A 13,986-nucleotide genomic window follows, 5' to 3' on the forward strand; every position below is an offset into this window, starting at 1 on the left:
CGAGGGAGAGAATTGACGGACTGAGTAGGCTAGCTGTGGTCTGTGACGTTTAGAACATACTAAGAATGAGCAGCTTTTGATTCACTCCTAATCAGTGAAACAACAGCAGACAGGATAAGCAGATAGTCATTTAATAACCTAACCTATGTGCAAGTTAGCGTTTGTTGATTCAATTTAGCAAGTTCTGGTCACTGCAGGATGCTGTTTTGAAACTGGATGTAAAGGGTGAGTGGCCTCTAAAATATGTGTTTAACGCTGAGTTAGTGCATTAAGATACTTTTTAATCTCAGTCTAAACTTCACTGAATGTATCATTTTATGTAAATGGTGTATTGTTGAGGCCATTGAAGGAATCTGCAGACTTCTCAAATACCTTACTGATGTAGCAATTGTAGGTCCGTTAACGCAGCATTTTGACAATGAAATATACTTACATTATTTACTTAGTCCTTATCTTCTACCGCTGTAGTGTCTTGCCACAGTCCGTTACCTGTCCCATGAGACCCATCTACTCCAGCACAGCCGCCACTGTCCGTCAATATGTGTCCAAGCCATCAGATCCTACACATCTTGATTTCACGGGCAATATTCCTACTGCCAGTCTTCTTATACATGTTAGCATTAGATATCTTATTTTGCCAGTGCAAAGCAAACCATTGTGTGAAATATACCACTTCATAATTGAAATATCACAATACTCAACTTCAAATTGTTTGAGGCACCGGAGTGTGTCATTGAGTGATTGCTGGGCTGGAACAAAAGCCTGTGCACTCCATGGCCCTCTAAGAAGTAATGTCAGGATCAATGACTTAACTAGCTAGCTGAGAAAGATTGACTTGAAATGTAAACGGTACCGACTCAATATTCTCAATAATCCATAATTTACTTAACGCTGTTTGTTTTTGGTTTATTAAAAATATTTCTGACCGTTTGTTACAGTTACCTGGCTAACCTATTGATTCTGCTTTGTGACATACCCTGTAGGACTACGTTGGCCACTCCTTCCTTTGCTCAGCCAACGCCTGGTGCAACAAATCAAGAGTAATCAATTAGTATAATGAAATTAAATTCAGGTGTGCAGATTGATAGTATCTGCTGGACTTTTTTCACTGGGAAACTAAAATCAAATGTCGTACTTCGCCAAGCCCTTGATACTTAGTATAAATGAATGTCCACAGGTGTATTTAATTGCCTCCTTTCACAGGGTAATCTAACTGCGGTAAATAGAATTTCATCCAACTGCAAAGGGAATCCTCCATGAATGTTATCATTGGAGGATTATCCCACACCCTTGGGTTTGACAAGTAAATTCAGGCCCATACTGTCAAAGAGGGGGGTCACATGGAGCTAATCTCTGAAACCCAGAACAAATCTTATGTAATTGCGTCAAATGCTCAATTAGGTTCTGGGGGGAAATGTATGAAAAAAGTCTTCACCCTCCTAAACGGAAACTCTTTACATGGAGCAAATGCATCCCATTACATTTTCAGCTGCAGGTAGTACTGGATTTCTATGATGGGGCAGTTTAAGGAATGACATTCCATGAGAGAACATTACTTTTTCAAAGATAATTTGAAAACTTGTACTAATGTCATTACAGATTCTTTCAACTCAATGGGGTTTATTTTATTGCTTGAAAACACTGGAAATCTTAGACTGGCTTTAAGAGTTGTCCTAAATGTTGGCTAAGATGGCATGGCACTATGCAAGGCTACTTGATTGTTTGATTTGTTTTCATTCCTATTTTGATGAATGAGAGGCAGTGGTAAGTATAAGCAGAACTTACCGCTTAGTTGGCTATAGCCTGGAAACCTGATGGTTTATTCCATGGAATTCTACGTCAGGCATAAATGAGCGTTTGGATCAGGAAAGTTTCCTCTCACGACCTCTACAAGCCAGAATGTTGAATAAAAATATATTTTAACTTACTTTACCGTTTGTCCGTGTGGTTGGTCTGTTTGCAGGTAGGAATGTGAGACAATATCCACAGGAAAGTATAATTAAATCAATGTGTTCAGATTTCTGTCACCTGACGCATACGCAGAACAATGTAAGCATGAGCCTGGCAAGTAGGCATGAATCACGTGCGTGTATTTTCATGTGCATGCTTCAATGAAATTCAACATTGGGTTTCCAGGCTAGGTTGGCTATTGCGTTTAAGTCAAGTGTAGAAGGGGAGCGTTCTTGTATCCTACCTTCTCTCCACCTTGCTGCTTGGAGAAACTAGCAGTCTATGTGAATGCTGCTAGGTTTTGCACTAACATAGCATTTCTTACACGACATACATGGACAAGCCCTGATATTTCATACAGATCTATTTTGAAAAGAATGAATGAAAGACAAACATCCAACAGATTTAGTTAATAGATGAATACACATTTGACAAAAACTCTCAGAATTGGATAATCGCCTGATGATCACCAGCGTCCGGTACAACGGTCTATGGCCCGTGACATGAAAGGTCAAAAGCGGTAAGGGAGGAGCGCCATTCTCAAGTCGAACAGTAATTTGCGCCGCACGCTCATGCTGTCAACATAGCAGCATGGCGCATCACTAAGAAACATGCATCTCTTTTTCATAAAATATATGTTAGAATTTTCAAACTAGCTTTCATTGGGAAGGCAGATAAAGCGTTTTTATCAAAATCAATCACTTTTGCATGTGAACAGAATCCTACTCATTACTCCACGTGCTTAACACACTTTTTTGTTTTGAGCCGACTTCGCCGTCGGCCAGAGCAGGGCACCTGGCTCACGCCCAGGAGGCAGCCCAGTTCCAAAACAAATGCAATCACTTTTCACATGGTGCAAACACCTCCCACCGGGGCCAGATATTCGAATTCCCTCACTGCATCACCTGCTTGTGTTGCCAGGCAGGCTTTGCACTCTACCAATCAGAGTTGACAGGGTGTAAAGAGGAGGAGGGGCTGCATGATGTGGGTGTGTCCTATCTTGGACTTCAACAAAAGTGTGTACAGTCGTGGTCAAAAGTTTTGAGAATGACACAAGTGTTGGTCTTCACAAAGTTCGCTGCTTCAGTGTTATGAGATATTTTTGTCAGATGTTACTATGGTATACTGAAGTATATTTACAAGCATTCCATAAGTGTCAAAGGCTTTTATTGACAATTACATTAAGTTTATGCGCCGCCGCAACCTTCGCTCTCTCTCTCCCACTACTCTCTCCTCTTCCATCCTATCATCTCTTCCCTCTGCTCAATCCTTCTCCCTCCAATCTCCTGATTCTGCCTCCTCAACCCTCCTCTCCTCCCTTTCTGCATCCTTTGACTCTCTGTGTCCCCTATCCTCCCGGCCGGCTCGGTCCTCCCCTCCAGCTCCGTGGCTTGATGACTCATTGCGAGCTCACAGAACAGAGCTCCGGGCAGCGGAGCGGAAATGGAAGAAAACTAAACTCCCTGCCGACCTGGCATCTTTTCACTCCCTCCTCTCTACATTTTCTTCATCTGTTTCTGCTGCTAAGGCCACCTTCTACCACTCTAAATTCCAAGCATCTGCCTCTAACCCTAGGAAGCTCTTTGCCACATTTTCCTCCCTCCTGAATCCTCCCCCCCCCCCCCCCCCCCCCCCTCCTCTCTCTCTGTGGATGACTTCGTCAACCACTTTGAAAAGAAGGTTGACGACATCCGATCCTCGTTTGTTAAGTCTAATGACACTGCTGGTCCTGCTCACACTGCCCTACCCTATGCTTTGACTTCTTTCTCCCCTCTCTCTCCAGATAAAATCCTGCGACTTGTGACTGCAGGCCGCCCAACAACCTGCCCGCTTGACCCCATCCCCTCCTCCCTTCTCCAGACCATCTCCGGTGACCTTCTCCCCTACCTCACCTCGCTGATCAACTCATCCTTGACCGCTGGCCATGTCCCTTCCGTCTTCAAGAGAGCGAGAGTTGCTCCCCTTCTCAAAAAACCAACACTCGACCCCACTGATGTCAACAACTACAGACCAGTATCCCTTCTTTCTTTTCTTTCCAAAACTATTGAGCGTGCCGTCTTTAGCCAACTCTCTTGCTATCTCTCTCAGAATGACCTTCTTGATCCAAACCAATCAGGTTTCAGGACTGGTCATTCAACTGAGACTGCTCTTCTCTGTGTCACGGAGACTCTCCGCACTGCTAAAGCTAACTCTCTCTCCTCTGCTCTTGTCCTTCTAGACCTGTCTGCTGCCTTTGATACTGTGAACCATCAGATCCTCCTCTCCACCCTCTCCGAGCTGGGCATCTCCGGCGCGGCTCACTCCTGGATTGCGTCCTACCTGACCGGTCGCTCCTACCAAGTGGCGTGGCGAGAAGCTGTCTCCGCACCACGTGCTCTCACCACTGGTGTCCCCCAGGGCTCAGTTCTAGGCCCTCTCCTTTTCTCCCTATACACCAAGTCACTTGGCTCTGTCATATCCTCACACGGCCTCTCCTATCATTGCTACGCTGACGATACACAACTAATCTTCTCCTTTCCCCCTTCTGATAACCAGGTGGCGAATCGCATCTCTGCATGTCTGGCAGACATATCAGTATGGATGACGGATCACCACCTCAAGCTGAACCCTGGCAAGACGGAGCTGCTCTTCCTCCCGGGGAAGGACTGCCCGTTCCATGATCTCGCCATCACGGTTGACAACTCCGTTGTGTCCTCCTCCCAGAGTGCGAAGAGCCTTGGCGTGACCCTGGACAACACCCTGTCGTTCTCCGCTAACATCAAGGCGGTGACCCGCTCCTGCAGGTTCATGCTCTACAACATTCGGAGAGTACGACCCTGCCTTACACAGGAAGCGGCACAGGTCCTAATCCAGGCACTTGTCATCTCCCGTCTGGATTACTGCAACTCGCTGTTGGCTGGCCTCCCTGCATGTGCCATTAAACCCCTACAACTCATCCAGAATGCCGCAGCCCGTCTGGTGTTCAACCTTCCCAAGTTCTCTCACGTCACCCCCCTCCTCCGCACACTCCACTGGCTTCCAGTTGAAGCTCGCATCCGTTACAAGACCATGGTGCTTGCCTTTGGAGCAGCGAGGGGAACGGCACCTCTGTACCTTCGGGCTCTGATCAGTCCCTACACCCAAACGAGGGCATTGCGTTCATCCACCTCTGGCCTGCTGGCTCCCCTTCCTCTGCGGAAGCATAGCTCCCGCTCAGCCCAGTCAAAACTGTTTGCTGCTCTGGCACCCCAATGGTGGAACAAGCTCCCTCACGACGCCAGGACAGCGGAGTCACTCACCACCTTCCGGAGACATTTGAAACCCCACCTCTTTAAGGAATACCTGGGATAGGATAAAGCAATCCTTCTACCCCCCCCCCACACACACAGCGGAGTCGCTCACCACCTTCCGGAGACATTTGAAACCCCACCTCTTTAAGGAATACCTGGGATAGGATAAAGTAATCCTTCTTTTTCAAGACCTCTGCAATCCGCCCTGGCATGCTGTCAATTAACTTCTGGGCCACATCCTGACTGATGGCAGCCCATTCTTGCATAATCAATGCTTGGAGTTTGTCAGAATTTGTGGGTTTTTGTTTGTCCGCTCGCTTCTTGAGGATTGACCACAAGTTCTCAATAGGATTAAGGTCTGGGGAGTTTCCTGGCCATGGACCCAAAATGTAGATGTTTTGTTCCCCGAGCCACTTAGTTATCACTTTTGCCTTATGGCAAGGTGCTCCATCATGCTGGAAAAGGCATTGGTCGTCACCAAACTGTTCTTGGATGGTTGGGAGAAGTTGCTCTCGGAGGATGTGTTGGTACCATTCTTTATTCATTGCTGTGTTCTTAGGCAAAATTGTGAGTGAGCCCACTCCCTTGGCTGAGATGCAACCCCACACATGAATGGTCTCAGGATGCTTTACTGTTGGCATGACACAGGACTGATGGTAGCGCTCACCTTGTCTTCTCCGGACAAGGTGTTTTCCGGATGCCCCAAACAATCGGAAAGGGGATTCATCAGAGAAAATGACTTTACCCCAGTCCTCAGCTGTCCAATCCCTGTACCTTTTGCAGAATATCAGTCTGTCCCTGATGTTTTTCCTGGAGAGAAGTGGCTTCTTTGCTGCCCTTCTTGACACCAGGCCATCCTCCAAAAGTCTTCGCCTCACTGTGCGTGCAGATGCACTCACACCTGCCTGCTGCCATTCCTGAGCAAGCTCTGCACTGGTGGTGCCCCGATCCCGCAGCTGAATCAACTTTAGGAGACGGTCCTGGCGCTTGTTGGACTTTCTTGGGCGCCCTGACGCCTTCTTCACAGCAATTGAACCTCTCTCCTTGAAGTTCTTGATGATCTGATAAATGTTTGATTTAGGTGCAATCTTACTAGCAGCAATAGGCCTTTTTGTGCAAAGCAATGATGACAGCATGCGTTTCCTTGCAGGTAACCATGGTTAACAGAGGAAGAACAATGATTTCAAGCACCACCCTCCTTTTAAAGCTTCCAGTCTGTTATTCTAACTCAATCAGCATGACAGAGTGATCTCCAGCCTTGTCCTCGTCAACACTCTCACCTGTGTTAACGGGATGAATCACTGACATGATGGCAGCTGGTCCTTTTGTGGCAGGGCTGAAATGCAGTGGAAATGTTTTTTGGGGATTAAGTTCATTTTCATGGCAAAGAGGGACTTTGCAATTAATTGCAATTCATCTGATCACTCTTCATGACATTCTGGAGTATATGCAAATTGCCATCATCAAAACTGAGGCAGCAGATTTTGTGAAAATGAGTATTTGTGTCATTCTTAAAACTTTTGACCACGACAGTACAGGGAAAGTCTGTGCTCCCACTTCTATTTGAATCAAATGCATTGCAATTAAGTATAGTAAAACAAAAACAAACTTGTACATGATTGACATTCTTTTGCTCTCTTCTCCACCACCTTTCAGGTCAAACATGGATGTTGCTGTCGCAGAGGAACCCCTGAGGAAAATCTTCAGAGCAAAAAAGACTATGAAAGTCAGTGATCGACGGCAACTGGAATCCCTTCACACCACTCTTTCCTCTCTATGTTCTATCCCATCCCCACCTCAGCCAGCAATGGTAAATGGGAAGCAATCTGAAGATGTGTCCATGGAAGTAGATAAAGAAACACATAGAACTACACATACCACCACTCCTGCCCCTTCCTCCCTGACAGCCACATCCCTAACCACTGAGACCTCTGAGGAACCATCAACCTCTGCATTACTGGTTCCTTCATCACAGAACATACACTCTGATGTAAAAGATGTTCAGGAAGATGAAGGAGAGGGGAACAAGGAGGCTACATTACCCAGCCTCGAGGTAGAAGACAAAATGAATGGCGTGATGAAGGGGGATAAAGATTCCAAGGAGGATGTTATCCCTGCCTCTCCTGTGAGTTCAGAGAAAACAGAAGCGGTAAGGGAGAAGGAGGTTGATGATATGGAAATAGACCTGGTACCAGGTACCACTCAGGACACAATGCCCATATTGAACCCTGCCTCCTCCCTCCTCCTGTCCCCCAACACGGCTGTAGAGTCTGTCTCTTCCCCCTCCCTCTCCCCATCATACACGGTAGAGTCAGACCAGGATGTCAGGCCAGGATTCCTGGTGCTTAGTGATGATGACGATGTCCAGGATGAGAGAGAAAAATATGAGAAAGAGAAAGAACAGAGGGAAAGTGAAGAAGGAGGGGTGGGAAAAGTTGAGGTTAACATGGAGAAGCAAGAACAATTTGAAAGTGGTGCTCCAGTTGACTGTCCATCCCCTTCATCACCGATGCCCCTTCAGATTGATGAAGGTAATCCTATAGTCCTTTCCAATACCAACTGAAGCACCGAAGTGATTATGTCAAGTTCAGTTAATATGTTTGCTAGGTTGACTTCAATTGGCCTGTTAGCTAGCGGAGAGATATATATTTTCAAGATGTTAGCTTTGATAACAGCGGTGTTTTGATAGATGATACTGTAATGTTTTGTGTTCTCTCTAAACAAGAAGAGGAGGGTGCTGCTCTACAGAGGAAACGATCCCTGTCTGGAGACTCAGAGCATGGCGGCCAAAAGCAGGGAGAAAGAGATGTGGAAGTGGTGGAGAGGCATCACAAGAAGCCCAGAGTAGACTGTGAAGAGCTGGAGGCTCATGTGGAACTGAAGATCAGTGGGAGCGCTGAAAGGCAACACAAGCTGAAGAAGGTTGGTCCTCAAATGAAAGGTGTTTTCTTTTTTATTTAAAGAAACCACATCTCAATTCCCAAATTGTAATCATGTATCCTGAGTTGCATGGCATATTTTTGCTATTTTAAGACCTTTTTCTGACAAGTATTAATTTTTTATTTTTATGGTGCTACCTTCTTGTTTTTTTGAGTGTTATTTATTTAAAAAATCTCAGTTGGACTGGTTTCAAGTTTAAACAAATAAAATAACCTTCCATCTTTATTTTTCCTCACTTGCCCATTAAAATCCCTCTCCCCTCCCTCTCCTCTGTAGGTGGTGCAGCATCTTGTTGAGGAGCAGTTGCGTGTTCTGCAGCTCACACTGTTTGACAAGAGTCTTCAGGGGCTCAGAGACAGAGTGGACAAAATAGAAAAACACCCGAGTGCCCTCAACAGCCTGCAGGTTAGTTGTCAAAGGATGGTAAATATGGGCCTCCTGTAGCTCAGTTGGTAGAGCATGGCGCTTGCAGCGCCAGGGTTGTGGGTTCGATTCCCACGGGAGGCCAGTATGAAAAATGTATGCACTCACTAACTGTAAGTCGCTCTGGATAAGAGCGTCTGCTAAATTACTAAAATGTAAAAAAAATGTAAATAAAACACAAACAGGGTAATCAAGGATAAAGACATTGGAATGTATTGCCCATTAGACAAGCCAATCCATGCTCCACGTGTGCCCTTTCAGGCAAAGATTGCCCGACTTTCCAAGAAAGTTGGAACTGCCAACCAGGCCAGGGAGAATGCCAAGAAACCTCCAGAGGTGAGTGAAAATGGAGGAAATTGATCTTTCAATGATGACTGTGATGTCAGTGATTTCAGAGGGAACTTGCCTTTTTGAAAGGTTGATGGTACCATTGGAACTCCATACAAAGTGCTCTTCCCTATATTCATCAGGTACCATTGCCACCTACCTCTACTTATGCCACAGCAACCACCTCAGCAGGATCAGCAATTCTCGGCCTGAGGTAAGTCAATGGTTTGAAGTGTAGCAGCGTGTCCCAATTAATCAGAGGGAAAAATGTTTCACCAGAGGGTAGCCCAAAGCAGTAGGTGCATTGACAACGAATAATCAATTTGTCATTAAGAGTTATCTGGGATAAAAGCAATTGATTGGATGCACAGTGATGTCATACTGTATCTCTCAGCATCCACTTATGTTTGTGTTCACCATCATTCTCCACTGAGCAACCTTTTGATCAGCTTCCTGACTCCTCTGCCTGTACTCACTTTCCTCTCCTCTCCTTGTAAACAGAACAATGGGGAACAACACACAGGATCCAAAGCGTATTGATCAGAGCAGTCAAACCCCTACTCCTGTACGTAATGATCAGAGCAGTCAAACCCCTACTTCTGTACCCACAGGTAAGCAGGAGGGAGTTAGTCTGTTGGCAGGTTTCTCCTTATCTTAATCTGTGTGTTTTCTTTAACCACCTGATATTATGTTTTTTATATAGTCTATCTTCACTTTTTAAATCTCCATTTATTTCTGTTCCACAAGCCCCCTTGCTACCTTCCCCCTCTTCCACATCCTCAACTGGATCTCAACCCACATCCCAAACCTTGATGCTGAGCACCTGTGTTACCCCAGCACCAGGTCAGTCTGCCTTCTCTCTCCAGCCATTCCTCATACAGCTGCCTGGTGGAGGGACAGCCATCCTTACCAACCAAACCAACTCCCAGCTAATCCCAGTGTCCGCACTTACCGCCATGACGAGTTCCACCATGACACCCACCGCTGCCTTCATCCTGCAGAGGACTACTCCCTACACCCCTGCTGCTCCCAAGCCCCCCTCCGCAGCCACCCTCTTATCTCATTTCGCTGCCACACCCACAAATACACCCACACCCACAACCATGACTACACCCACTGACACACCAGCTGCCACAACCTCTCACATGGCCACAACCACACCCAGGGCCATAACCACAACCACACCCAGGGCCATAACCACAACCACACCCAGGGCCATAACCACAACCACACCCAGGGCCACAACCATAACCACACCCACACGCAGGGCCACAACCACAACCATGGCCACAACCACACCCAGGGCCACAACCATAACCACACCCAGGGCCACAACCATAACCACACCCAGGGCCTCAACCATAACCACACCCAGGGCCACAACCATAACCACACCCAGGACCACAACCACAACCACACCCAGGGCCACAACCACACCCAGGGCCACAACCATAACCACACCCAGGACCACAACCATAACCAGGGCCACAACCACACCCACACCCAGGACCACAACCATAACCCCACCCACACCCAGGACCACAACCATAACCACACCCACATGCAGGGCCACAACCATGGCCACAACCACACTCTGTGCCACACCCAATGACGCCCACCCTGGAGCCACTGGGACAGTCAGCAGGCCCAGCTCAGGTGTGTCTGTCTCCGTCTGTGAGTCCATTCGGCTTGTGTCTGTTGCGAACTCCACTTCAACTACATCCTTACCAAGATTCTCAATGCCAGCCACCACAGGCACTCAACCCTCTGTGCGACCAGATGCCTCTGTGCATCCAGCTGCCCCAGCGCAACTAGCTGCCCCGGCACAACTAGCTGCCCTTGTACCACAGGTGCCTGCAAAAACAGGTTAGCTTACACCTCAGATGTTTGGCTTGTCATCTTGGAAGAGTAAATGTAAAGAGTTTGTTTTTGTCCGGATTCTGTGTCATTTAAACTGAGAAGCTGTGTTTTCCTACACTCTGCTATGTAGGTAGTCAAGCTACAAACCCTCCTTCAGACTCCACACAGGCATCTCACCCTGCCAAATCTGAAGCATTCATAGACCTGACAGAGGAGGAGGATGATGATGATGTTCAAGGTAAGATTGATATTCCCTTCCTTCCTTCTTCCTTTTGGTGACCAGTATTTATGATATTATAGGGGCCAGACATGCAGTGGGTTGTACATAGTGACTAGTGCACTACATCTCCCTGAGTAGTCCCCATGTGTTGTATGCAGTTACTGGAGTGCTGAAGGCTCCGATGGCTTTAAAGGCCTCACCCTCGCCTTCAACAGCGTGTCAGCGAACCACAGCCACACAGCAAACAGCCACCTCCACTTCAGTCGGAACACAGGCCGGTAAGTGGTGTCTTGTGCCAACACTGTCTGTGGTTATGTTGGCAGTAGAATACCCAGATTGTTTTTCTCTTTAGTTTATTGCTGTGTTTCAGTGAGGTCATCTCTTGGTCAGACTTCCGCCGTTGGATCTCCACACACTGTTCATCATTGCCCCCTGCAGGTGAGACTACCAAATGTTTGAAAGCAGAGCAACTTTGTCTTTCAATACATGGAATACTGCATGTTCCAGAATGACGTTTGCCAATTGGAAGAAAATTACATATTTGCCTATAATCAACCAAAGAGAGTAAACATAGCAAATTAATGTGAAAGTAGTACAATTTTGTTAAAATCCATCTTTCAGGGCTCGCCATCTAAAAGTGTTGCCTCAGTAACAACCACTTCTTCATCTTCCACACCTTGCCTCCAGCCCTCTCCCCTTCCCCCTTTGCCTGTCCCACCTCAAACTATCAGCCTGCCCCTAGAGGCGTCCAGCACCAGCCCTCCACAGCAGCCTCTGCTCAAAATAACCCGGGTTCCGAGCCAGAATGACGGCATCGTGCTCTCCTGGTCTATGACTGAGGTAGACCAGAGCTGTGCTGCCGTGGACAGCTACCACCTATATGCCTACCACCAGGACCACTCTGGCCCCGCCACCCCCGGCACAACCCCCCTACTCTGGAAGAAGATAGGGGAGGTGAAGGCCTTGGCCCTGCCCATGGCCTGTACACTCACACAGTTTGTCTCTGGCTCCATGTACTACTTTGCAGTCTGTGCCAGGGACGTGTATGGCCGCTTTGGACCATTCTGTGAGCCTCAGTGCACTGACGTCTTAACGTCCCCTTCACCGAAAGCTCCAATTTAACCACACGTTAAGATTTAAGTTAAAATGTGTTGTGTCAACTTCAAATGTGTCAAGTTAAAACAAGAGGAGAAATGTTGATTCTGTAGATGTTTTTCTGGTAACCAGTCTAGCCAAAGTGAAAAGTTCAGTAAAGATGCTGGCAAAACGAATTGCTCTATTTTCAAATGAATTTTTTTGGTATTTGTTTTATCAGAATTGTGCACTCAAATCATCTTTGAGCCCAGGTGTTATCAGTGGAATGTTACTGGGAAATGTTTTTGCCCATCTTAGTGAAATCGGTTGGCCCCATGTGACCACTGTCTGCCTGCCGTGTTTTTGACCACATGGGAGCAGCATTGTACCAAAATGGTATCTTTGACACAGGACGAGAGCATTTGAAAATCAATCTTGAAATGGCCTGATTCCGTTTCTGAAAGAAAATGGACAAAGTATTCTTATCCTTCTAGTTCCCTGAAGGCATTTGAAAACTCTAACTTTTCATTGCAATTGTCAGTCTAACTGAAAGATCATACTATGAAGGACAGAATGACCATGTTATTATATGGTAATACACAGTCATTTTTTTTATGTGCCTAATAGTAAAGACATGTTATTTAATGTTTTTTTAATTACCTTTTAATTTGGCATGAACAGAACCAGTCATGATGTTTTCATATTGTCAAACATATCACTTCACTTCAAAAGGTAGGCTACCTGCACATGTTCATCCACTCCAAAAGAATTCCAGATCCAAACAGTGCACTGTGCACTCGCACCATTTGATGAATGGAAAGAGAGATCTGTTACGGAACACCAAAAAGTGTAATGACATTCAGCGATTGTCATTAGGTCTACACTCTTGTAGCCTGAATTAATTGATGCGTCTTTGACTAAAGGAACTTTTTTTGTAGAAAGAAAAGTTGGGATGCCTGAAAAGGGGCTGAGATACCGGACTGTCCTGGGATGACAAGTGCAGCCACATGGATATATATACATTTTTTAAACCATGACCGGTGGGGGTGTTCGTTTAATTTGGAATACGCATGTACACTGCTCCAAAAAATAAAGGGAACACTAAAATAACACATCCTAGATCTGAATGAATGAAATAATCTTATTAAATACTTTTTTCTTTACATAGTTGAATGTGCTGACAACAAAATCACACAACAATTATCAATGGAAATCAAATGTATCAACCCATGGAGGTCTGGATTTGGAGTCACCCTCAAAATTAAAGTGGGAAACCACACTACAGGCTGATCCAACTCAAAATGAGGCTCAGTAGTGTGTGTGGCCTCCACGTGCCTGTATGACCTCCCTACAACGCCTGGGCATGCTCCTGATGAGGTGGCGGATGGTCTCCTGAGGGATCTCCTCCCAGACCTGGACTAAAGAATCCGCCAACTCCTGGACAGTCTGTGGTGCAACGTGGCATTGGTGGATGGAGCGAGACATGATGTCCCAGATGTGCTCAATTGGATTCAGGTCTGGGGAACGGGCAGGCCAGTCCATAGCATCAATGCCTTCCTCTTGCAGGAACTGCTGACACACTCCAGCCACATGAGGTCTAGCATTGTCTTGCATTAGGAGGAACCCAGGGCCAACCGCACCAGCATATGGTCTCACAAGGGGTCTGAGGATCTCATCTCGGTACCTAATGGCAGTCAGGCTACCTCTGGCGAGCACATGGAGGGCTGTGCGGCCCCCCAATGAAATGCTACCCCACACCATGACTGACCCACCGCCAAACCGGTCATGCTGGAGGATGTTGCAGGCAGCAGAACGTTCTCCACGGCGTCTCCAGACTCTGTCACGTCTGTCACATGCTCAGTGTGAACCTGCTTTCATCTGTGAAGAGCACAGGGCGCCAGTGGCGAATTTGCTAATCTTGGT

General features: G+C 46.6%; 1 protein-coding gene across 1 annotated transcript; it reads left to right on the plus strand.

Annotated features, from left to right (window-relative positions):
- The first annotated feature begins 11 nt into the window (after positions 1 to 11).
- Positions 12 to 12,487, plus strand: LOC311144150 (activating transcription factor 7-interacting protein 1-like). The gene is made up of 12 exons (XM_084180145.1): positions 12 to 225; positions 6,876 to 7,750; positions 7,945 to 8,141; positions 8,436 to 8,564; positions 8,844 to 8,918; positions 9,053 to 9,123; positions 9,411 to 9,520; positions 9,657 to 10,775; positions 10,900 to 11,007; positions 11,148 to 11,267; positions 11,360 to 11,427; positions 11,677 to 12,487. The coding sequence occupies exons 2-12, from the start codon at positions 6,883 to 6,885 to the stop codon at positions 12,109 to 12,111; spliced, it is 3,300 nt and encodes a 1,099-aa protein (XP_084036271.1). The 5' UTR covers positions 12 to 225; positions 6,876 to 6,882; the 3' UTR covers positions 12,112 to 12,487.
- The last annotated feature ends 1,499 nt before the right edge of the window (positions 12,488 to 13,986 follow it).

Source organism: Coregonus lavaretus, assembly GCF_964263955.1.
Source record: "Coregonus lavaretus genome assembly, chromosome: 2".
In the NCBI taxonomy this organism is placed as follows: domain Eukaryota; kingdom Metazoa; phylum Chordata; class Actinopteri; order Salmoniformes; family Salmonidae; genus Coregonus; species Coregonus lavaretus.

Bases quoted from the DNA above. Each gene is read 5' to 3' on its own strand.
- LOC311144150 (XM_084180145.1), top strand. From the start codon at position 6,883: ATGGATGTTGCTGTCGCAGAGGAACCCCTGAGGAAAATCTTCAGAGCA. The intron at 9,521-9,656 runs GTAAGCAGGAGG...CTGTTCCACAAG, and splicing joins CCCTACTTCTGTACCCACAG to CCCCCTTGCTACCTTCCCCC. The intron at 11,008-11,147 runs GTAAGATTGATA...TGTTGTATGCAG, and splicing joins GGATGATGATGATGTTCAAG to TTACTGGAGTGCTGAAGGCT.